Below are 25,262 nucleotides of genomic sequence, written 5' to 3'. Positions count from 1 at the left end.
GTTTACTTTTGGGAAGATGGAGAATTTTTCTTTAAGTACTCAATAAGTAGTATGAATGCAGATGAAGTTTTTGTGTTTTGAAGAATTTTGAAAAAACTTTTTAAAAATGTCATTATTTCTGTGGCAGAAGTCTAATGAGATTTTTCTTCTTTTTAAAAAATTACAGCAGGATTATAATCTTTATTTTGCTATCACATGTGTTAGTCATGGATCCCATCTCTGGTGGCTTGATTATTGGAAGTACCCCATGGTCCCATTATTATGGTCTTTGTCCTTAATAGCGCTCTAACATGGTTCACAGGGAAGGATTATGGCATATATCTATTGTTCTGGGAAGAATTCCATACTGAGCCTATATCTTCTTAGAAGGCATTCTAGAGCAAAATCAACAAGGACTTCATTCATGGAAACTCTTCTTTGTTTTTCCTCTCCCTCATGCCCTTCTTTCCTCCCAACAATCTTCCAGGTGTGGTTTCAGAACCGAAGAGCCAAATTTCGCAGGAACGAGAGAGCCATGCTGGCCAATAAGAACGCTTCCCTCCTCAAATCCTACTCAGGAGACGTGACTGCCGTGGAGCAGCCCATCGTACCTCGTCCTGCTCCAAGACCCACCGATTATCTCTCCTGGGGGACGGCCTCTCCTTACAGGTGAATGACTGGTCCACCCTCCCTTGCTCCACTTCCACATGTTTCTCAGCGGTTGGTCATGTTCAAAGCTGCTTGTGCAGCTGGCTGACATTTCTTACTGGGTTAACCTCTTCAGAGACATTCAACTTGCTGACATCCCCAGATTTTCACAGGAGATTACTAGTTGCCCCAGGAGCAGGGTTTGGAGCAGAAGAGAGAGGGGCAGGCCATCAGCAATCTCCTCTTGGACTCAGGAACTCTTGCAAAGCTTTCAAAGATGAGGAAGAATCTAAAAGAAAAGTTCATTAAGCTATGCCCAGAGTCCCTCTTGCAATCTTCCTGGAACAAAACTTTACTCCATTTTCAAATTCTATAGATTTGTGTTATTATGCTTGAGTAGGCTTTTAACATGGAAGGCTTTAAGTATAGGACCAAAGGCAAACTTCACAATAAAACTGATTTTTGAATGAAAGGAAGTTAGGAAGGGGAAAAAAAAAAAGGAGAGAGACAGAGGGAGAAGAAGAAAAAAAAATCTAGGATTATTCAGATCACCTCTACGGCCACAATTCTTTGTTAATAGGTGGGAATGTCTTATGATCCAAGATGCCTTCTTATTCTATTGCTAGTTCTTACCTATTTACTGGAAGTTCTTTGGGGGTTAGTTTGTGTGGATTTTTTAAAAAAATATAAAAACAATGTATAATTTACACAAAATTTTTATATTTAAAAGGTGAGAAATATTAAAGAAGAAAATTGCTTGGAAAGGCTTTTTAACCTCCATTTATTATGCTGATCAGAAAATGTAGATTAATTCCAGAAGGAAGCTGAGACACACATGCCTGATGCATTGTCATCAGTCTAGTGTCTTTCTTTGATTCTAAGCAAGTACTCTTAGAAACCAGATCAAGGCTATGTGTTCTCTGGCTGATTGCAGTGAAGGAAAAAGTATTCAAAAATTCATTTATTATGCTTCTGTTTGACCTTTTAACTGTTAAAGCTAATTAAGGGTGGAAAGAGAGGTTTTAAACTAATTAAAGGAGATCATCTCCCAGCTGATGCTAAACTTCTGATGTGAAATGAAACATTTGTGAAAGGCAAATACTTTTCAAAAGTTGGTTGCTCTAATCAAAGTGAAAAACCTCACCTAAATATTCTTCCTATTCCAAATCAATTCCTTGAAAGAAACACCATAAATACATTTGGAAATTTCTTTTAAATTCCCGATTGTGAAATTAGTGTGAATTACTTTGGTCTTAGTACATGGAGACTCTGTACAAAAGAAATTGGACATTTCTATAGCTCTCAGACATAGTATGCCTTGCTGATTTCAAGATTAGTTATGTCTGTGTGTCCTATTTAAAATATAGACTCCTCTTATAGGATTTATTAAAAACACATTTTGAAGACCATAGTGAAATAACATATTCTTTAATATTTTAAGTAAGTGGATGACTGCTTTGTTTCTCTGATAAATATTGATAGTTCATAGACTCATTAAATGGCTTCAGAAATGGATGTGGTTCAGAGCTTGATTGATGTTTCAAGGTCTCTGGTTTGAATTTGGTCACAACCAGGAAGTTTAGCTCCTTTTTCTTCCTGGGTCCTAGTGAGGAACTTTTTATACCAGTTCCAATAAGGCAGATGACTATCATGTGGTCCTAACTAGTGAGAGGATGAGGGCAGTACACTGCATGAATGGGGATGAATACTCCCTTAATTACATTGGGCTACATTATCTGGACCTCAGTGGAAATTCAAATCCCAGTGCCTGCCTCAATATATACTTTGTACATGGGAATCTAACTGAAATTATTAACATGGAATTTATGTGTGCTTTGGGGGGGGAGTGTTCTATTTTAATTTGGAAGATTATGTAGAAAAACTAGATACACTTTTTAAAAACACTCATAATTGCGCCACCTTGAGATAGTTCGTTTATTTTTACAATTAGAATTCAGTATTTTATATAGTATAGATTTAGTGTAAATACTATTTTTTATTCTGCTCCTTTCACTTAAAATCATATAACCTAGTACTTCTTACTCAGTTCATGGTATACTTTTATATCATTTCTCTCTTAGGCAGAGTTTGTAAAAAATAATTCAACATTTCATAGAATCTGATTGTTCATGTTCTGTATGAAGAATAAATTAATCTCCAGATTTAAGTAGAAAAAATGATGGTTTAAGCAGTAATTTAATCAATAATAATGGTTTTTTTTTTGACCCAATGTTGACTGAAGTGTTTATATTTTGATCAATTTCTGAAAGTGGCAAAAGCTATTTTGTTACTTGGAGATTTTTCTGCTATGTTTAGAACCAAAATACATTATGATTTCACATTTTGAAGCTTGGTAGGAAATATAAGTCTTGTTAAGAAAATATAAAAGAAAAACAAGTGATGAAAAGCAAAAGAAACGATACACTTTTTGTGTTATGGAACATGAACTTGCTATTTCTGTTGATACTCTTATGTCAAAGTAGTTATCTCACATGTGACGTTCATTAAAAGGCATTTCTCTTGGTTAATCCTTGGATGCTCCCGTGTGGCAGCTCTGTCCTTGATCTGGTTCCAAAGAAGAGACTGAACACTTGCCCAAGTTTAAGCCTTCAGCAAGCAGAATTAGAGCCAGTGCTCATGATTCCTCTTTCTGTCCAACATATTTGCCACATAACCATATTTTCATTCAAATTAAACCTTATATGATATCAAAAATAGTAAAAAGTATAAGATTGGAGAACTACATAAACATGCCTGTTTGATTCAGGGCTTTGTCTCAGATCTGTGAGGCCTGCCTGCAGCTGAGGTCCACGTTGTGGGGTGTGCAGGCACCCCCTGGAATAAATGATGTGCCTTGGTCATGCAACTCGGGGACAGTGAGCAGACAGTTTTGCCAGAGGGTCAGTTTGCTGACTTCCACAGCTCTCCCCTGGAAGAAGAGAGGAGGAAACCAAGACTCAAAGCAATAGCGTGCATATGGTCAGAATTATGGGATGGGAAACAGCCAAAACATTTTTTTTTTTCTGGGTGTCTTTTATATCCAGAGTGGAGGCTGTATAATTTATCATTCAAACTGGGACACTTTTGAGAGTGAAAGGGGAGTACTATTAATAATGACACTAGGACAACAGGCATAAACTGGGATTGTCCCTGGCAAACAGAGATGTATGGGTCACTCTATTTATAGCACGTCCTGACCTCTTTCATTCCCTTGAGCATGTTAGAGGTGATGATGTCAGGCAGGCAACTGAGTCACTGGGAGGAGCAAAGTATTCTCTAACAGGCCACTACTGTCCTGGCAGGTGTCTTCTTTATCTACCCGTAGCCAGTTGAAAAAAGCTTGTCTTTGGCCCATATGCTCACTGCTTAGCTTAGAACTGTTTCCTTAAGCAAATGAAAGCACACAGAAGCACCAAAGTTATTAAGACTCATTATCTTGTAGTGCTTTGCCTCTTGGGTAGCAGGGATTAACCAAGTCCTAGACTTTTGACTGCTGTTTTAGATGAAGTAGTCAAGAATCTTTTCTGCAGAAACATCCTTTCCTGTGAAAGGTAGAGAATGGCCTGGCTCTGCAGTATTGGTCTGGAGTGCCCTTTCCAGAGGGAGGGCTGGGCTTCAAAGACAACTAATGACAAGTGAAAGAGAGGCCAGCCATCCTTATCCACAATTTTCCTCCCCCCAACCTTCTCCTTCTCCACCTCCCCTCATTTGATCGTGGTCACAGTGCTGCCTGACATCTGCTGAACGCATTTGGCTCATTTCTCCCTTTCACACTTTCAAAAATAGATCCTCGTCCCTCCCAAGATGTTGTTTACACGAGGGGCTTCATAACGGATTCTAACGGAAGACACTGAAAAGGTAACTTGTCAGAGGGGAAAGAGGGTGGCTGCTGGGGGCAGGGTTTAAGTGGGAATTAACTCTGTTGAAGAAAGTGGGGTTTTACAGTCCTAGGAATGAAAGCAGTGAGGTCCTCAAGTGGGGAATCCTATTGGAAACCAGAGCTGTAAGAAAATATGTCCTTAGAGTTAAAGTAGTCTGATGGCCTAGAGCAGGGCTCGTCACAGATTACTGGGCAAGTGAATCATCTGGAATCGTGTTACGGTGCAGACTCAGATTCAGTGAGTCTGTGGCAGGACCTGGGATTTGTGCCTCTAACGTGCTGCCATGTGAGGGCCATGCTGTTGACACTTGGTCCATACTTTGAAGAGTGTGGTTTTAGATGACTGTAGGATGTGGGACAGAGGTCAGAAGAACTGTGTTCTTGTCCTGGCTGCTGCAACTCAGGCCAGTTGGGTCATCACTCTTTTATGTAGCCTTGTATCTAAAATCAAGCTAGTGATAGTTTCCCTATTATATGTCTCACGAGGTAATTTGGAACCTATGTTTAAGCAACGTGCATTTCAAAAAAGAAATACAAAAATCATGAGATGATAGAAAATAGGCAAGCCTTCAAATATAAAATATTTCTAGAAAGAAAAACTTTAAAATGGTGGAAGTAAAAAAAAAAAAATGGTGGAAGTCTCACTGAATATGCCGTGCAAACTGAACGTTTACAAATGAAATATGGTCCTATTGTCCACTTTAAGAGCTAAATACACTTCAAAAACTCAGCTCCCGAGTTTGAAAAACAGACGTTGGAAATGATTATTTAAATCACCAAAGAGCACTTCCAAAAGGATTTTGTGGGTCTCTCTTTAAAAGTAAATTTCCCTAGGAAAACTCACATTGAATTTTTTTAGATGAAGGAGGTGTACTTCTGTCGTTCTTCCTCCGACAAAAGAACAAACCAAAGATATGGTCTCCAAATTCTACATATATAGAGAGAGTCATGAAAACCTCAAGCTCGATAGCCTTTTAAAAAATCCCGAGCTGGGAAAGCCCTAGAATCTCAGGAAGACACACAGACTTCTTGGGCTGACAGATTTGTCTTTGGGATGAAATTTTTCATAGCTTGTCATCATTTGTCCAAATGCGCCAAATGGAAAACAAAAGTTGGAGCTGAAAACTGAGTCAGGTATTATTTCCCCCCAGTTCTCCTCAATTGTTTTGTGATGTGTGGGATTTGCATTCTGGGTGACTAGAAAGCAGAGAGGGAGATGTTCTTAAGTTTCCTGGCTTTAAAACCACAGCATGTATCTATAGTATTTCCCATACTTCGTTGGTGTTTGGCAGTCATCTTAAACACATATTCCTCACAACAACCTCTCAAGGTAGGTTGAAATGATCAAAAATGATTTGTCCCCAGTGAAAACAGAACGCCAACCCTGGTAGTTAGCATTTGCTGCCTATGGCTGAGCTCGAACTGTTAGGAATCTCCAAATAAGGAGAAGGAAGAATTTCAAGCTTACTTCAATGTGTCAGCTCTACAAAAAAAGTCCTAGAGCATATTTGCATTAGTCCTAGAGTATGCTTTGCATACAAGCATTTCTTTTTCATCTCTAATTCCACAATGCCCTTTATTTGGCAAGTAGTTTCTTGGTCATGGGCACAAAGACTTTTACATTCTTAAAAACTAAATAGAAATGTTGTTTTGGCCAGATCATATAAGCCCAGTCCCAGTACTCAAGATCTCATATTCTGTATCCTGTGAGAGGAATAGGAGGTTTCCTTTTTTTTTTTTTTTAAACTTTTTAGGGCCACACCCTTGGCATATGGAAGTTCCTAGGCTAGGGGTCAAATCAGAGCTACAGCCACAGCAATGCAGGATCTGAGCCCCACCTTTGATCCACACCACAGCTCACAGCAACACCAGATCCCCCAACCCTCTGAGCAAGGCCAGGGATACAACCTATATCCTCACAGATAATAGTTGGAATCATTTCTGTTGCACTACAACAGGAACACCCAAATAGGTGGTTCTTACTCAGAAGCAAGACCAGTGGGCAGGATCTCTAGATGTTGGTAAGCAGGCTCTTGGTGTTATCATGTGCTTGATCTATAAAAATTATTTAGTTTCAACCTCACCTTTTTATCCCAGAAAGCTTAATCTGGTTCAGGAAGGACTGGTCATTTTACTTGGTTTGAATGGCCCAGCAAATTTGGTTGAAAACAGCTTATTTACCTCATTAGTTTCTGTCTTGTGAGAAAACATTTCAGGGTTCTCTTTTCCTAACACAGAGCTTTGGAAGTTTTGATGACATGGAAAACAGGTGGTCATGGACAGTCTTTCAGATTGGCAGCCACTCAAGGCTCTCTTGCATCTGTTGTCACTTTTGAAAGTGGGTCCTCTCCATCGTACTTCTAATGCCTTTTTAAAGCATGACTAAGCTGCTCTTAGATTAAGACTGTCTTTTCTGACCTGTAACACATCTTACTTGTCACCGGTAGGTCATAGGACTGGTCCCTACTTACCTAAATGGCACTTTGAGTTGAGAAACTAGACTTATGTCAAACTGCTAGAGGAAAAACAGACTCATTTTCTTTAGTATGTGCACAAAATATCCCCAAGTCTCTACCTGTAGAGTACGTGTTCAAAAATGCTTATTTAGAGGCTATGAACTAAGATGGTCTCTGTTTTTGTTTTTTAATCCAATTTCTTATGGCTATGTAATGCTGAAATACGTTAGACTAACTCTTGGAAGTTTATAAATTTCTTAAACATCTGCCAAGTGAAAACCTTATCATTTATCAAGCATGTAGAGGATTTCAAAACTCATTCACTTATATCAACTGTTTTTTATTTTTCTATTCTCCCACCCCTTTAACTTGGGAGCTACCTATAAGGCACAGTCATGGTTTCACTAAGACAGTAACAATAACAATACCACAGTCCAATTAGACAAAGGTGCTCTTCTCAACTCTGGAAACATGGGCTGATATTTAAGGAAAATGTCTCAGTGAAAAATCCATTCTTCTGTGCCTGTGCAAAATATACTCTAATTTCATTAATTTGGTTTGGAAATGGGAAGTGGATCAACATTCATCTCATTTGAGATATTAACATCTGGCCTGCATTAAAGAGAGAATCAGTATTTCCAAGAAATGTGTTACCATACTAAGTCTTCAGACTAGAAAAACAGATGAGATTAGTAAATTATAAAGTAATACAGGAAAAACGACTGTGTAATAGATAAAATTGAAATCATAAGTACAGTAGACATTTGTAGAAAACAGTAAGAGCATCTTTAGTAAACTAAAATAATCCCCCAATGTTCTAATCCCCTTGTCTGCTAAGGAAAATGGACCATATCTTTGATCATGAAAAAAGGAAAAAAGAAAGAGAGAGAGAGAGGGAGAGACAGAATTTCTATTAAATAGGACTTTGCTTGTTCAGAATCTCAAAGGACAGACAACAACTCCCTCAAAAAATCAGGCCAAATATTTAAAAGCACAATATTCCATAACAATCTAAAGTTTACCATCAGAGACTTTTTTTTTTTCTTTTCACTCTCTCATGACATTTAAGCTTCCTGTTTTTAGGAGCTATTTAATTTCATTCTCAGTACTTAATAATTCAAAATTCCACCTTCTCTACTATGTATTTAAAATGGTATTATGTATTATCTTTAGCATTTAATTGTCTCAGAGAAATCTGTCTGAGACAGGCTGATTTGATTGATTTCATAATCTATAACTTAGGTAGATTTCCCAAATTCAGTTGCTTCTTTTCTTAGCTATTAGAGCTTTGATTTCTTTGAAATCTTACATTTCAGTATTTCCTAGAAATTTCTTGAGTATGTGATTTATGGATTTTCATATATTTTTGGTAGAGTCTTGAATGGAAGCATGCAATTCATATAGAACTTAAATGATAATATGTATATGGGTTTTGAAAATAAATGAGATTTCTTGGTATATTGTAAGAAAAAAAAAAAAAGGTCCCATTTTAACAGATTGTTCTGATTATTTATCTCACTCCTTATTGAAACCTACCTGAACTGGGACTCTTTCTGCCTTTGCCTTTTGGTAGATAGTGGTAGAAGTAATAGTTTATTCTTAAGTCTAGCCTGCACCAACATGGTTTTTTGTTTGTTTGTTTGTTTCTACTATTAAAAGCTATTTGTGATGGATTAAGAATATGCAACCATCAGTCCCTGCTTTTGTCGTGTCCCTTCTGATTTTGCTCTTTCTATAAAGATACCAAAATTAATCGAAGGACTGGTTCCTTAAAATGAAAGCACAGTGGTAAAATATTTTTAGAAATCATTACTCTCAGCAATATAGCAGAGATCACTGATATTGAGCAGGAATCAGTTCAATCATGCAATAACTAGATATTTCTCTTTACTTATTCATTAAATACTTTCTTGAATGCTGAATGTGTGCTAGATATGGTGTTAGTTCTACCTGGGGACACGGTAGTAAACCAGGCTAATGTGGTGTCTAATCTATGGAGCTTATAGTTGAAGAATTACAAAAAAATTCCTTTGTTTTAAAAGGAGAAGAACAGGGAGCTATAGATGAATATAACTTTGTGTAGAAGGTTAAGATCATATACCCAGAAATAAGAGTGAAACACACAGAAATGAAATAGAAAAGTACAGGATTATTTTGGAACCTTTCTGAGTCTTCTTCCTGCCATAGGACAAGCACAAATGCATTCAAACTCACATACATACCAGTGTTATAAGGAATTTAAATTAAGGCTGTATATTTCTGGAAAGACCTAGTGATGTGGAACTAATTATATTTCTTTAACCCATTTTTTTTCTGGGTTAATTGCTAGTAACTGAGCTGAAGTAGGCTATTGTGAGTCTTGACTATAAGTTTTGAAAGAAAGTCTTGACTATGTGGTGTCCCAAACAAGTATTAATGATATAGTCTGTTTGTAGCATAGCTTTAGTTTTTTTCTCTTTCTGATCTGTCACTTGATCCCCAGAACCACAAACTCCTAAGTGGCTGACAAAATTGCACAGGAATGCAGGCACCAGAAGAGTACATGTCATTCCATTTATAAGTCTATCTCATTCCAGCCCTCAGTGGAAAGGTATTTTGCTAATCTTGGAAAGAACTAGAAATATTTTCATTTAATTAAAATGTGTTCCCTTATAGCTGTTTAGTATAAAGAAAGGATAATTTGCATCCAAGTCTGAGAAACCATTCCTTTTCATTTAAAAGAAATTCATGGATGCAATTAACAGAAAACCACCAATTACAAATTTCTGCCAACGGTATTCCTAGGTCTTAATTACAGTCTCTGACAATGAAAAACAACTTGGGGTTTTTCTCAGAAATAAGAACAATCAGAAACAGTTATCTCTGATGTCAGGAATACTGAAACTATAGCATTTGCTAGTTTATCTAGGAGATTTAAACTTTTCCAGAATAACTAACCCAAAAGACAGGGTGAGTTGCTCAAATAGTTTTGAGGAAAAGTTGTAAAATCAAGGCCAGTTGGAATGGAAATCTCTTGATTCAGCAATGCTTTGTGCTATAGACTACTGGATCAAGAAAGGCAGAGAAGTCATCTTAGGTTGTTTAACTGATTCTTCAAGTATACTATTTAATATGATATTCATTGATTTTCTAAAATATGTGAGAATCAAAGTCAGCTACCTAGAGTGAGGAAGGCAAAATGCCCTTTAGTTTCTTTTCAAACGCCTCCCTCTCTTCCTCCTTGCTCTCACAAGCTGGTGATGTAGGCAGGACAAGATTAAATATGGTTTTAATTGGTTAGCTGATGAAACACCTGCTATCCACCCTAAGCAGCTTTCTTCTCTCACCCCAGAAATAAATCATTACTCACTGTATCCAACACAGAAAATACTTTTCCCCTCGCCTTGTTCCACTCTCCACTGCTTTTCCCTGCCCTTCAAAATACTGCCACCCTTTCCAAGTGCCTTAGACTAATGAAAACCGGGGGCTGTAAGGGACCCCGGAGATCATTTAGCCCACTCCCACCTGCCCCTGCCTGCCCCCATCCTGAGAGTTGCATCCATCTGGGGCAGACTTGCAGCTTTGTGAAACTAATGCCTGTTATTCTCCCTGCTCTCTCCTTTGTCCCTACAGCGCCATGGCTACTTACTCTGCCACATGTGCCAACAATAGCCCTGCACAGGGCATCAACATGGCCAACAGCATTGCCAACCTGAGACTGAAGGCCAAGGAATATAGTTTACAGAGGAACCAGGTGCCAACAGTCAACTGAGGAAAAAAATATTTAAACAGGCCTAAGAAGAAATCAAAAACCATAAGACACCTATCCTGCTCTGTCATTTCTTCATCTGCTGGGAAAAAAAAATAAAAACAAACAAACAAACCAAAAAACAGAACTAAGCTATTGGGACCATGGCAGAGAAAAGCAGGAGAGGAGCAAAATGAAAATTAGCTAACAAATGTTCCTCCTCCCTCTGGGATACCACCACCACTTGTTTCTGTGTGTGTTAATTTTGTTTTTCCTTCTATTCATATGCTTTTCTTAATATAATCTGAGCTTCTTCAGTTAAGTTCAGCCCACCCACCCCCATGATTGTATGGGTTTTCAAAGAATCTACAGCAGCCAAAAAACTACACACACACATACACACACACACACACACACACACACACACGCATGCACACACACATTCAGAATAATTGCCTATAGTCTCCTCATTGACCTGTTTGAAATTCAGTGCCTTATCTTATCCTTCTTCCCAGTTCTCTGCATAGAAACTCTAGGAACTTCTGAAAAGCCAAAGTCTTTCTGAAGAATCTGTGCCAGACAGAATTCCCTTTCTCACTGTCTCCATCTCTGTTGGTTATGGTAAGGTTTTTCCATCAGCTACCAGGAAAAAAGAGCAACTGTGTACAACATCTTGGTCACTGATATGTCTGATCCGGTGTGATTGGCTGTGTCTGGCTAATTCTAAGATCCAAGCTCTAGATCTAAGCTCTAGATTTAAGCTCTAAGCTATAGAGGATAATATCACCATCACCACCACCCTTCATCCATATCCAAGCAATCAGCCTTCTTAAGTTAAAGATATTTGTTGTTTCCTGAATGATTTGCTGTCATAGGTTATTTGCTAGAAAAAATATTTTTTCACTTGAGAGAGGGAGAGACAGTTTTCTAGGAAAACAAAGACTGAGTTGTGAAAGTCATGGCCTACATCTCTTTGATGCCTTAAGGGTAGTCAGATGCACACATATATATACTGTATATATTTATATATTTTACATATATATATATAAAATATTCTTGCAAGCTTGAGTTTGCAGTTTCTCAAACACTACAAAGAACAAATTACACAACATCACCAGTGACCTTACTTCTATAGTGATGAGATTTTTATTAGGGATCTCATTTTCTTTCTTCCTCTATACAAAATTCTCATTACAGCCATAGAGGAACTGATAGGGCAGCTGTTTGAGAATGGTTCTAATTTTAGGGTTTTAAATAAATTAGAAACTATTTGAGGCTATGAAAATGTCCTGGAGTTTGGCACCTGAACTCTGGTGGAATGCTGATAAACTCTGATCTATCAAGGGAATTACACTTAAGAGGGAAAGCCATTTAGTCATCTGTCTTTTTTCCACTCAGCAGGAACCTGAAAGATGTATAAGATCTTGAAAGTTTATCTAAATTCTAAAACTTTAAAAGGCAATTCTGAGCTATTTTTATTTCCTAATATTTTGAGATAAAGTTTAGTTCTAGGGCTACGAGCCAGGACTGACCTTTTCTTTGTTTCTTTCTCTTTGTTCCACCCATGCTTTTGTAATTTGTCAGGTAGACTTGACCAAAGTATATTACCATGCTGTGCCTTGGTTTCCCTTTTTGTAAAATGGGATTAACAATACTTACCTACCTCACAGGGGTGTTGTGAGGCTCTAATCCTTTGCTCCTTCATTCTTTCCTGTATTCTTTGTATGTCCAGCACTTTGTAGCCATGGGAGGAAAGGGACTATAAAAGTATACATGTTAATGGAAGGATATGGTACCCAAAAGCCTTGTTAGAAAGCAAGGGTATGCTACCTTGCTGTAAATACTCTAACTTTGTATTTGGAAATGTGAAATATGTTTATATTTGTAGACCTCTCAAAAACCACATCATTTGACCAAAGAATAATTTAAGACACACAGAACAGACATATTTGTGACTTATGTTCTCATCCATACCAACTTGGGTCCTAATAACTTTCATTACCAGTAACTGAAAAAACTCTAGATTGATTTTGGCCAAATATGCCAACTCTGAGTGACAGGCAAGGCTTTGGGATTTAAGATGCACTTTCAGTAACACATTTATTTCCCCTGACATGTCAAATTGAACTAGTGGTGGTATTTTTTTTTTTCAGTCAAAGAGCCACCAATCTGAAACTGTATTCTAATGTTTATTCAGTACTTCTTTTAATGAGAAGCCCATCTTATGTATTTTGCTTTTATCAGCTGACTCCCTCTTCTTTTAATATATTATTAAAACATTTCTTACTGAATGGTTTATGTAGGCTGGCTGAACAACACACGTTACTTGCTTTCTAAAGTGTTCTTCAACTAATTCTTTTGTCCCTCTATCTACTGCAGATTATCAAGTTTCAAAGGAACAGTGTATCTTAACAGGTTAAAAAATTCTTTATGAAAATGAGTACAGTCCAAGAAATTGGTGAACTTTTAGAGTTTGGAGTTTGGGGAGAACAGCTAAAAGAGGGTTTGGGTTACAGTGCAGGAAGGAAAAATCAGATGTGAAAAGATTTTGCTAAAAAGGAGGGAATCTTAGAAGAGGGAGTAAAGAGACAGAGGGCCATACAAAACAAGGTCATTTGAAGATTTCATCCTAACATTCATTTTCAGTGGTGAACAGAAAAGCCTGTGCCCATAACCCCAGTGCTAGGTGAAACTAGGCAACTTTATCCAATGCCTGGGCAAGCACTGTCTGGGAATATCATAGAGTAACCAAAGCTGTCAGTCACGGGAACTTTTATTGCTAGTGAATCAATACCGTAAACATCTATTATCTAAGCATTTGATGGAGAAGTGTGCACAGAGTACAAACACTCAATTTTGTTCATTCTTCATTGATTTAAAAAAATAGAAGTTTTCTATGTTATTTGGAGGAATAGCCTTCTGGCTCCTAAACCAGATGTCAACAGAGAGCCTCAGGGCCAAAAGTTTAAAGGTATATCCCTGTTCACAATCATCTATACCCAGATAACAGATGAACACATACAAACTATCTGTCTGTGTCCCCAGTCCCTCCCCAAACAAGATGCTCATTTATAGGGTACTTGGCAGGTTAAATCAAACCAGAAGAGCTGATCAGATAAAAAAGGGAATGATATTTAGGGTATAAAGATCTCATAAGAAATGTAATATGTAAATTATATCTTGCTTTATGATGTAAAATATACATTGTTTGCTCTAGAGTAGAAATAATTCCTTTTCAATAAAAAGAATGATACTGCTGTTGTCACCTATTTTTTTCTTGTTGTTTTATGTACATTTGAGTTTGCTGCTTCTTTTCTCTTTGAACTTCAAAAACAAATCTACTAAGGTCTAAGATTGCATTCAAAAGAGTGGAGGTAAGAGGGATTTTGAACAAGAGAATTTTTATCAGAGTGTCAAAATATTTTCTAAAAAGAAAAATTTTCTGTTGTTCCTCATATACAAAGACAATGGTGGGAAAAAGAAGGGAAAGTTTTAGCATAATGGGTGTGTGTAGAATGGAAACTTTAGGAGAGTTTTGATATTTTTCGCCCACATATTTAGTGTATATAGTAACAGATATTACTTGACAAAACAAATTTCATATAAAGCATAGCCGTTTCTTTTAGAAAAATGAAGTAACAAATAAAATTTCTTAAGCACCTATAGCATTGGGTGTATGGTAATTGGGGGAGGGGTAGTAGGAAAATCAAATAGGGAAACAGGGGCTCTTTTTCATAAAAATTAAAATCCGATTTAAAAGGCAGCTATAGTATAAACAAATTTATGCAATAGTTCAAGATAATTAATGTGTCAAAGAGAGCAGAAGAAGCAAGAAAACACTGTGAGCTTAGAGTGGGAGAAGATTTCATGGAATAACGGGGGCTTGAGTTTCATCAGCAAGGATTTGGGCAGGAGAAGAGGAGGTGATGGTTTTCAAGTGGGAGAGGGTACAGAGAAGAAGGGATGAAGGCAAGGATCAGGAATGAGGAGTCTGTGTTTTGGGACAAGAGAAAGATGGGCCTAGAGAGGATGAAGAAGTTATTTTGAAGCAGAGTGGAAGAAAACACTGAAGACTGAAGCTGAGTCTTCATCCTGCAAGGTATGTGTCACACAAAGGAGTTTGGGCTTTTCCTCAGGCCATAGAGATTCACTGAAAGTTATCAAGCATGAAAAAAATGCCATGCAAAAAATACTATTATAGCAGGATTGCTGTGGTAAAAGAATGGAGATAAAATAGAGCAGAACAGGAACTGGAAACAGAACAGATAGACAGGAAACAAAAAACAAAGGATGAAAGGAAACATCTTGCAAGGAAATAATCAATAGGGCTTCATGACAAGTGAAAGAGAATGGAGTCAAAATGACCCTGATTTGAAACCTGGAGACTAGGAGATGGATCACTAACAAAATTGACCCAAAAAAATCAACAAAAATGAGAGAGACCCAATTACAGGAAAAGAGAATTGCAGTTTTAGATGTCTTATACCATTTGAAAACTGAAATGTAAGTGTCCAGTAAATGAAGACATGGAATTAGGATTTGGAACTAAGATCAAGGATGAAGATAGAAGTGGGATTCTATGGGATTCATCTTTAAGGTGGTGACATCTTGAGGTACAAGAGTGAACATGTTCTTTGAGAAGAGGAACTCTCATTGTGACTCAAATAATTATTTCCAGAAATGCCTTTTGGAAGTAGTTTAGCCCAGGGAGAAAGACAGGACTTTGAAAAACATATCCAATTAGGGAGGGAGCTACTGAAAGCAATTTACAAAGAGCTGTTTGAGAAGTCAACTTGTTTGTTATCCCAGGGTTAAGAAAAGTTTTCAAAAAGAAAGGAAGGTTTAATACACTCAAGTGCTGTAAAGCAGATCAGCTAATTGGAGGTGGAGAAAAGGCCATTGTCTGGATTACTGATTTTCTAATGTATGGTATACTAGAGTGTTGGAAGAAGGGAATACATTTTAGCAAGTTATGATAAGAATAAGTGCTTTTAAAAAACGGAAGCAGTGGCTATAGACCACTGCTTGAGACTTTGGGGCATTAAAAGCATAAAAATAAGGATTCTTTTAGCAGCAGGTGGCAGAAACCTATCAAACTAGTTCAAATTACAAAGGTCTTTACTTAAAGGACACTAGGGCTGTTCATTGAACTCAGAGAAGTACTCTGGAGCCAGAGTAGCTCTGGGGACCCCCAGACATTGAAATAAGGTCCATATGTTTAGACTTGAAAAGGCCTATACACACACCCTTTTCTGGGTCTCACCAGCACTCCTGACTGGGCAAGGAGTCTGTGGCTAGGTGGATGTGCCCACCTAGAATCTGCATCCTTCATTGTAGACCATCCTTCAGGTACTCAGAATCTGGGATTTCCTGTTAAAATGATCTAGAACCCATTTTCATGGTCTCCATAAGCCTCTTTACCTCTCCATAGCCCCAGGTAAAGTACCATGCAGATGGTCCTTGCATACATGTGCTGCAGTTGCTACCTTGTATACATGTCTACTTTAGATGCTGGATGGGGCTGAGATGAGAAGAGAAGTGTGTAGGCCACAGGCTAGGGGCTAGGGCCCAGCTCTTCCCACACTGCTGTGTTCTGGGAAGGAACTGCAAAGCACACAGTCTAAGAATTCTGAATGGGAACCTGGCCTTTAAGATCATTATGGAGGGATTCAGTAATGGAGAGGAAGAGGAACATCATTTATTGAACAGATTGTTAGCTTGATTCATAACATAAATGTGTAGATGTACATAGGCAGACCTTCATGGGTTCTCATGCCCAGGTATTGCTCTAGTATTCCTGTGGATGAGTGACCTCACTTGGCTGCTTTTTGATTTACTTTCTGGAGATTCCATTAACTAGGAATCAGTGCCCGAAAGCTCGTTGAGTTATAAGTCTTGAATCTAAACCCATCCAAGTCCCACTTTTTTTTCCCTCTTAGAAATAGGATTCTGAGCTCCGTGAATTAGTAAGACCTTGGTTTAAAGACTTCTTTCAAAACCTGCATCCCACTTTATTGTGATTTACAGGGGCTAGATGTTTGATACCTTACAATGGCTCTGTAGGGGAGAGGACAGCAGAGAGATTTGAAAGGGACCAAGAAGAGAGACCTCAGGTTATTGCTTTAGCTCCTCTTAAGCCCCAGTATTTTCCACTGTGTTTCAAACTTCCTGAATTTTCTTGAAAAGGGGGAAATTCTGTTAGATTCCACAGTTTGCAATTGCCCAATCCACAGGAGTCTTCGATATCTGGTATTGGGTTTAGATCCTCCGTGTTCCACAAAATAGCTCAGGTCATGTAGTTCTAGATTTGAAAGCCCATAATAAATGGACACTCCTCTTTCACCAATCCATTTCCATACTGTCAGGTACACTTTAGCAACAAGTGACAGGAACCCAACTGAAATTAGGTTGAGGTAGTAGTTTAATTAGGGTGTTTATTAGGTGGATGGGAGGTAGTTCAGAGGAATAAAGGAGGAGCCATAGGAATCAGGTATGGGAGCTCTGAGAACCTCAATTACTGGAACTGGGACTTAACATCATGAGAAACCTCTACTTGTCTCTCATTTCAGAGGTAATTTTTCTTCTTGGAGTCAGGAAAGTGGCTGCTGGCAGAGGCAGACTTACATACCTTGAGCTTTAGAAGATCTTAGAAACCAGTTTTGTTTTGTTTTGTTTGTTTGTTTGTTTTCATCTTTTTGTCTTTTCTAGGGCCGCTCCCGAGGCATATGGAGGTTCCCAGGCTAGGAGTCAAATCGGAGCTGCAGCTGCTGGCCTGCATCACAGCATCACAGCCACAGCAATGTGGGATCCGAGCTGCGTCTGCAACCTACCCCACAGCTCACAGCCACGCCGGATCCTTAACCCACTGAGCAAGGCCAGGGATCGAACCCGCAACCTCATGGTTCCTAGTCAGATTCATTAACCACTGAGCCATAACAGGAACTCCAGAAACCAGTTTTTGTTATAAATATCCTGGGTGAGGACTTTAATATCCTGGCTTGGTTTATGCACACCCCTGACCCTATCATTGTGCCCTGAGGGTGGAGGTGTACTGAGAGTCCAGTCCAGTGTTTGCCTTTTTCAGGTACCACTTGAGCACCAGTGCAACTACAATGTCCTCACCTCTAAGTCTAGTCACTACTAAAGCATTCAGACCCCAGGATATTTCCCGAGTCTTATAGACAGAACATCAACTGAACCAATGTATAAATGCCCACCATCTTCATTGACAGGTATACAATTATTGGGCATCTGTCACCATAGCAGTGGTTATTATCATGCATCCTTGTGTTGGTTTCCTCTTTTACACTGGCTCCTCATTCCTGCTCCCTGGAATCATTTTCCAAATAAACTACCTGCATGTCTGCCATTACCTTAACCTGTTTTTGTGGGGGGTGGGGGGGAGGGAGGGGAGAGGACCCTGACTAACATGAACCTCTATTCTCTTTAGCTAGGAGTATCCTACCCTAAACTATGTGGATTGAATATTGGGGACCTGTTGTTATCAAAAGAAAGAGAAGGAAATGAAATACAGGCAGATAAAAATAACACAGATCCTCCAGAGCAAGAAAGAAGAGAGAGACACTTTTGATGGTAAATTGTTTCCCATCTCAATTGGTATGAACTATTTCTTCTCATTAATGTTAGAAAATGTTTGCTGCAAATACTTTAATTAAAACCATACCATACCACTTCTGGGCACCTGGGTAGGTCTCATTCCCCAGCATCCCTTACAGTTAGGTGTGGTCTTGTGATGAATTTCTAGCCCACGGAATGTGAGCAGAAGTGGTATTTGATCATTTCAATCCTGGTTCATATCTCCCATTTGCACTTTCCCTTACTTGATCTTCCCTCTGGATGACTGATATGACAGCCTCTGATCAACTTTGGGAGCTACATTTTAAGGATGATGAAACAAAAGTAAACATGGGACCTGGAAAAGTGACTTTAGGAAGCAAAGCTGCAAGTGTCACTGACCTGGAATCATTCTGGTGTGTTATATGGCAGGGAAAATATTCTATTCTGTCCATTCATTATGTGACAAAATCTGTTTGTAAACTGCACCTCAGCCCATCCTAATATACTTTCTTCCCCTTTCTTCTCCCTTTCCTTCCTTTATTTCTTCAACACCGCATGAATTTCAAGATCCTTGTAACACATAGACTTACTTCTCTCCATGAGCACACATTCTTATTTTTTCACACTGGACATTTGAATTATGATATACTGTTTTGTGGCATTTTGTGTTCTTGGGAAAATACCTAATTAATTGAATGTTGTGGTAAATAAATACACTAAATAACACTTTCAATAAATTAGTGGTGACACTCTGGAGTTCCGGGAAAACATCCCATGATGTTATTTTAATTTTAAAAAGGCAGCATTCCTGAAAGTAAGGTCATATACAAATTGAAGACATCTGAAAATGTTTGCTTGCTTGCTTGCTTCCTTGCTTGCTTTCATTCATTCTTTCTTTCTTTCTTTCTTTCTTTTGTCTTTTTATGGCTCTACCTGCAGCATATGGAAGTTCTCAGGCTAGGGGTCAAATCAGAGCTCTAGCTACTGGCCTACACCACAGCCACAGCAATGCAGTATCTGAACCTCATCTGCAACCTACACCACAGCTCATGGCAACACTGGATCCTTAACCCACTGAGTGAAGCCAGGGATCGAAACCTCATGGTTACTAGTCAGATTTTTTTTCCACTGAGCCATGATGGGAATGCCTGAAAACCATTTCTTAGTCACATATTTATTTGCTTAGTGTCACACAGTTAAGCAGAGGTAAAATAAGCCTAGTAGACCTGGACAGCTAGAGAAATGCACCTATGTTCATGTGAAGACAGGAACAAAAATGTTCATCACAGCATGGTTTGCAATAATAAAATATTGGGGAAAAAAATGAAATATCCATCAGAAAGAATAAATAAACTGTGATGTATTCATACAGTAGAAATAAGAAAGGAATAAATGAGAAATTGCTAAACATATCTACTGGGATACTTCTCAGAAACATAACTTTGAGGGGAAAAAACAAATTGTAGAAGGACATATGACACTATATAAAGTTTAAAAATGCATACTAAAATCATATTGTTTATAAACATATATGTAAAAATATTAAAAAGATGAAAATTTTCAGAAAATGCAAGTTCTGAGTAAGGAGGTAGGGGATAGGATAGGAAGGGGCACACTGGGTGCTTCAAATACATCTGAAATATTTCATTTCCTCAAAAATATGAGGTGCAAGTATCACAAAAATTAAAGTTGGACAAAAATTGGGTGGCAAGCACAGCATGTTCATGATATTGACCTCTGTACTTTTCTATGCTTACTACATATCAAAATTTGTTAAATGTGGGAAAAAAAGACTGGGCTATCTTACAACCTCAGCAAGGGCACATGCAAAATTGTGGTGTGTTTGTATAAATCCTAGATTTTTCTCTAGCAAAGTAGGGAGTAAAGATAACACATTTTTAAGGAGATTAAAAAAAAGTCCAACATATAATTTAACTCACCCAGTCAAACTTCTTGGCATAGAAGAGGAAATGTCTTTGAAAGGTTTTCTCCAAAAACATCTCCATTGTAAATCTAAATTCCTATGTTCACAGTTTGGGCTTCCAGGAGTCTGGGTTGTATGAGGTAACCCATACTTTGACATTATTAGCCCTTATCAGACCTGCATGGTCTTGAAAGCATAGGACATAGTTTTGTTTTTTTTGTTTTTTTTTTTGTCTTTTTGCCATTTTCTTGGGCCGCTCTCACGGCATATGGAGGTTCCCAGGCTAGGGGTTGAATCGGAAGCTATAGCCACCAGCCTATGCCAGAGCCACAGCAACGCTGGATCCGAGCCGCGTCTGCAGCCTACACCACAGCTCACGGCAATGCCGGATCATTAACCCACTGAGCAAGGCCAGGGATCGAACCCGCAACCTCACGGTTCCTAGTCAGGTTCGTTAACCACTGGGCCACGACGGGAACTCCAGGACATAGTTTTGATGCATGTGATGGGGATAGAGGAGAAGTGTGTATGTTTAGGGGGGAGAGGTCTGGGAATCCTGTTGCAGGATGAAACACATTGATGGGAACACTGCAGAGGGGAAATTTAGGGGATATTATGATATAGTGGGAAGAGCATGGATCTTGTTTCCAGTCTCTACTTGGTTACTTAGTTGCAGTATAATCTTAGAAAATTATTTATTGCCTATGAGATTTTTTTCTTCTTTTTTTTAATTTTTATTTCTCCCAACACACTTTTTCCCCCCACTGTACAGCTTAGGGGCCCAGTTACACATACATGTAAAGTGATACCTAAACCATAGGTTGATGGGGGGATTAAATGAGACAATAAACATGAAGGATTAACATACTATTTAAATCATATTGTAGATTTACATACTTCCAAGGGACAGCTCACACAGAATAGAGAGCGTCTTGGTTTGTAGGTTAAGAGGTCCAGGCTCTCTGTGTGGTGACATAGTGGAAGGAATTCAAAGATGAGAGAAGCGTGGCAGCAAGAAAAGGAAAAATGTGGAAAGGAAATGAGGGAGTGTATAGCGTGTGTGTACTGCCCTACTCTTTCCAGAATTATATACAAGATGTTTCTCCTGTTGCCTAGCTACTTGAAAAATTATGGTTGTTTTTTTTTTCCCCCACTTGAGTACAAAGATGAAACTCAATGTTTAAAATCCCCTTTCCCCCACCCCTTTGTAAAGTCCACAGAACAGTGAGTGAGGAGAGTTCCAGTGAGGTTTTGTTTTTTTTTCTCTTTCAGAACACAAAATAGCCCAGCCCCAAAGCAGTAGCACAAGGAGCTAATATTTGAGAGAAGACGAAGGCCCCAAAGTATTTTTCTTCAACCCCCTTTCCCTACTGTTTCTTGTCTGTGCAATGTCCCTTCTTGTCAGGGATGGAGTGTTTGATGCTGTTTGGCTGTAGAGAACTTTCCGCAGTCTGGACAGTATTCCCTATTTCTCCTGACCCCCAACCTTTCCCGTCTTATCTCCAGCTGAGTTTTCAAAGAATTATAATCTCAGTGAGGAAAAAAAGCAATCATCATGGATGCCTAAGAACGATAACAAAATTTTCCTTCTCTAAGCCTCAAAAAATTGAAGTCTGGAGCTGTCTCCCACATGTCCCTGCTGTCTCTGTCACAAGGTACCTTACTCAGCCCCTGCCTCCCAGGAAAGAGTGCTCCTCCTTCCCCAGTCCACTCCCACACCAAGTAATCTGATGAGCATCAGGTGGATTAAACATATACTGCAAATATGCTGTCGACAAGAATTGCACAAAACCTAAGGATGGAATTTTGAAAAAAAGTATAAATCGGTTGAATACTAGGCCAAAAAACCCTGGTCTATCCATATTAATGACAGGTAATACAGACTTTAAGGCCTGTCTCGAGGCATGTTTCTACAACATTTTCTTAGCTTCTTTGCTGAAAACTCCAACTTGTCCTGCTTTACTTTACCCCATCTTCCTGCTTGGAAAACAGTCATAGTGCTTAAGAACAAAGACCTAAAGGCGTAAGTTATTCATAGGGTCAGCTGAAGGAGGACTTAAGACTAGGTACCCGTTTGGCACACCGTTTGCACAGCATGATACGTCCTCTTAAGAATAAAAGAAAGAGGAGCCTCATGGCCCCAAGGGGTTTATGAGGGGTAGTTAGCAGGATATGCATTAGCAAGGAGAACCGAGGTGCAAACCTAGGCACACTGGATTGCTGCAGATAGGCACGCAGTCTGCAGAAGCACAGTGATGATTCTGTAGATGCTATGCATAGACAGCTGATGCCAAGCTTCCTCAAATGCTAATGATTGTTAAATGCCTAAAGGTCAGAATAAAAGCTTAATCAGCAACCGGCTATGTGACTTTTAAAATAACTTAAAAAAACAAAACAAAACAAAACAAAAAAAACACCTATATCCTGCATCTACAACTTCCTTCTCACTTGACAAAATCATAAAGAACACAATAAAAGCGGTGTGGTTTCTTAAGGTGGTGCTCTTGATCCCTGAAACCTTGAGTCCCCCGGTTCCCACCTTTACTTAAAATAAATGTCTCTGTGTCTAGTGTTACCTTAACTTTTTTCCTTAAGTTTCACAGCACCCGTTCTTCAGCCCCATCCTGCTGAGCTGGTCTCAGCAAAGGCCAAGAGCCTTACTGGGGTAGGGGGGATCATTAGAAAGTTGAAAATAGAACAATTTAGCATGAAACTATAACAATTTTAAATAACACAACATTTAATGACATAGTCTTAAAATTTATAAACTGTATGTTGACAGAATTACAAAAAAATTTAGAAATTTACAATATCAATTAGAATTTTTTTCTCTCAGTAAATGATAAAGACTAAAAATTAGAGAGCTTGGGAGTTCCCGTCGTGGCAAGTGGTTAATGAATCTGACTAGGAACCATGAGGTTGCAGGTTCAAATCCCTGGCCTTGCTCAGTGGGCTAAGGATCCGGCGTTGCCGTGAGCTGTGGTGTAGGTTGCAGGCACGGTTCGGATCCCGTGTTGCTGTGGCTCTGGTGTAGGCAGGCGGCTACAGCCTCCGATTAGACCCCTAGCCTGGGAACCTCCATATGCCCTGGGAGCAACTCAAGAAGAGGCAAAAAGACAAAAAAAGAAAAAAAAAAAGCTTGAAAGAAGTGTTGGTCAAGACAGTTGACAAGCTTCGTCTTTATACATACTGGTAATATAAAATAAATTTTAAATATCAAAGAACTCATATAAACTACCTTTTAATAATAAATTAATTGAACACAATATGATTAGCAAAATAAATATCATGGGGGAAAACATTATAGGCCACATTTGAAAATCATACTTAACAAAGGGTATTCCAGAAGGGTAGTTTCAGAAAGATAGCTCAACATTTTAAGGGAGGGAGATAACAGGTATTTTACCTACATGGGTGGAGGGGAGAAGCCCTACAGCCAGTCTAAAGCCCGGTTTGTCTGTCTCCTGGAAACATCAGAGCAACTGACCCTAGTCTTAACCCACTGGAATATACATGGACTAAACTCACGTCTGCCTATAGAAGTTGAGGGAGATGCTTGAGTGCACTATATTGAATTGCACTCAGTAATACTATAGTATATTATACAACAATAAGTTTGATGATCTCAGGTATTCTGAGTAGCCCATGCTCAGTCCTGCTCTGGCTTATATAAGACTAAGACTACTGGGTTTCCTGAAGGCTGATGTTAATCTTCATTCACGTAGCCATTATAAGCTATAATTGTAAAATCTTGGAGTGTGAAATTTGCACTTCCATCTGCCCTGGAAAATGTGCCGTGTATCCTTACTTCACTAGCTTCCTTTGGGACTCTTTAGAAAAATGAATCCATCTTCATTTGCTAAAACAATGTCTGTACTTGGTCTTCTGTCAATTTAAACTCCCTAATAAGAGTTATTAAGTCCTATTTGACTTTGCTTCCTAGAAAACTATTGAATGAATGCTTTTTGAGAAAAAGAGAAAAATAGAGATTATGGCCTCATGTACTGTGTACTTCTTTAAATTGGCAGGATTTATAGACTGGTAGGTTGAGATATTCAAATGTACTTCTTCATCTTTATTTCTAGAAGCCTTTTTAAAAATTATGAAAATTATTATGGCAGGGCTTCTAAATTTTTTACCTGATGATGCTATCCTCAGAGTAGTAGCCAGAAAGTTGAAAACGTCCAATGAATTTTTGAGTAATGTTCTCATTTTCAACAGAAAATTATAGAGAAATGAAATAGATAATGATATAGTAAGTTGAATATAATTTTTGACTGGTTGAATAATCAATATCCAAAGGTTATGTTTTTTCATTAGCACACTTCAGAAATTTGGTGTAGGTCACTTTTGCTTAATATATTAACCAATTGCAAGTACAAAGGTAAAAAAAAAAAATGCTTATCAAAATTTCAAATGATCTAAGCCCTGAAAGAAGAGCTAATACACTTGAGTCACAGGATTCATTTCAAGATGAATTCCTTTCAATGTTAGGTAATGGATTATTGGGCTCCTAATCCCAAGGGGGATAAAAAAGCTACCTAAAGCAGCATCTTTCCCTAGTATACACACCTCCTAGAATGGTTAAAATTAAATAGATTGTCCGTAACAACAGTTGGTGAGGATGTGGTACATTGCTGGTGGAAGTGAACAGTGATACAACTTTAGAGAACATTTTGTCCATTTCTTCTCAAGCTGAAAATATAGTTACCACAAGACCAAGAAATTCCATTCCTATTTATCCAAAAGAAAAAAAAATGTGTTTATATAGAGAACTGTACACAAATGCTTATAACCATTTATTCATAATAATCTGAAATGGAAATAAATGCTCACAATAAGTGAATAAGCCAATATGTGTGGTATATTCAAACAATTAAATACTACTGAGCATTGAGAAGAAACAAACTATTGATTCGTGCAACAATATGGGTGAATCTCAAAAACATTATATTGATTGCAGAAAGACAGAGACAAAGATTCTATATGTTTAATTTCATTACATGAAATTCTAGAAAAGAAAAAAATCTAATCCATAGGTATAGAATTTCAGCAGGTTACCTAGGACTG

At 38.3% G+C, this 25,262-nt stretch overlaps 1 protein-coding gene and 1 long non-coding RNA gene across 3 annotated transcripts in view; one reads left to right on the top strand and one right to left on the bottom strand.

Moving 5' to 3' along the window:
• Window positions 1-13,959, top strand: part of PRRX1 (paired related homeobox 1) — a 75,008-nt gene extending 61,049 nt beyond the window's left edge. The window contains exons 3-5 of one of the 2 annotated variants that reach the window (XM_021090643.1): window positions 467-648; window positions 4,414-4,485; window positions 10,576-13,959. In XM_021090643.1, coding sequence (XP_020946302.1) covers window positions 467-648; window positions 4,414-4,468 — 237 coding nt within the window. In that variant the 3' untranslated portion in view covers window positions 4,469-4,485; window positions 10,576-13,959. The remainder of the gene's footprint in view (window positions 1-466; window positions 649-4,413; window positions 4,486-10,575) is intronic. The other variant, XM_021090642.1, reaches the window with a different exon arrangement.
• The window catches only part of LOC106510093, a 262,329-nt gene that overhangs the window by 11,575 nt on the left and 225,492 nt on the right, over window positions 1-25,262 (bottom strand). The window lies entirely within an intron of this gene.

Source organism: Sus scrofa, chromosome 4, assembly GCF_000003025.6.
Source record: "Sus scrofa isolate TJ Tabasco breed Duroc chromosome 4, Sscrofa11.1, whole genome shotgun sequence".
Classification (NCBI taxonomy): domain Eukaryota; kingdom Metazoa; phylum Chordata; class Mammalia; order Artiodactyla; family Suidae; genus Sus; species Sus scrofa.
The sequence above is the reverse complement of the archived record's forward strand: the minus strand, read 5'-3'. Positions and strand labels throughout refer to the sequence as shown.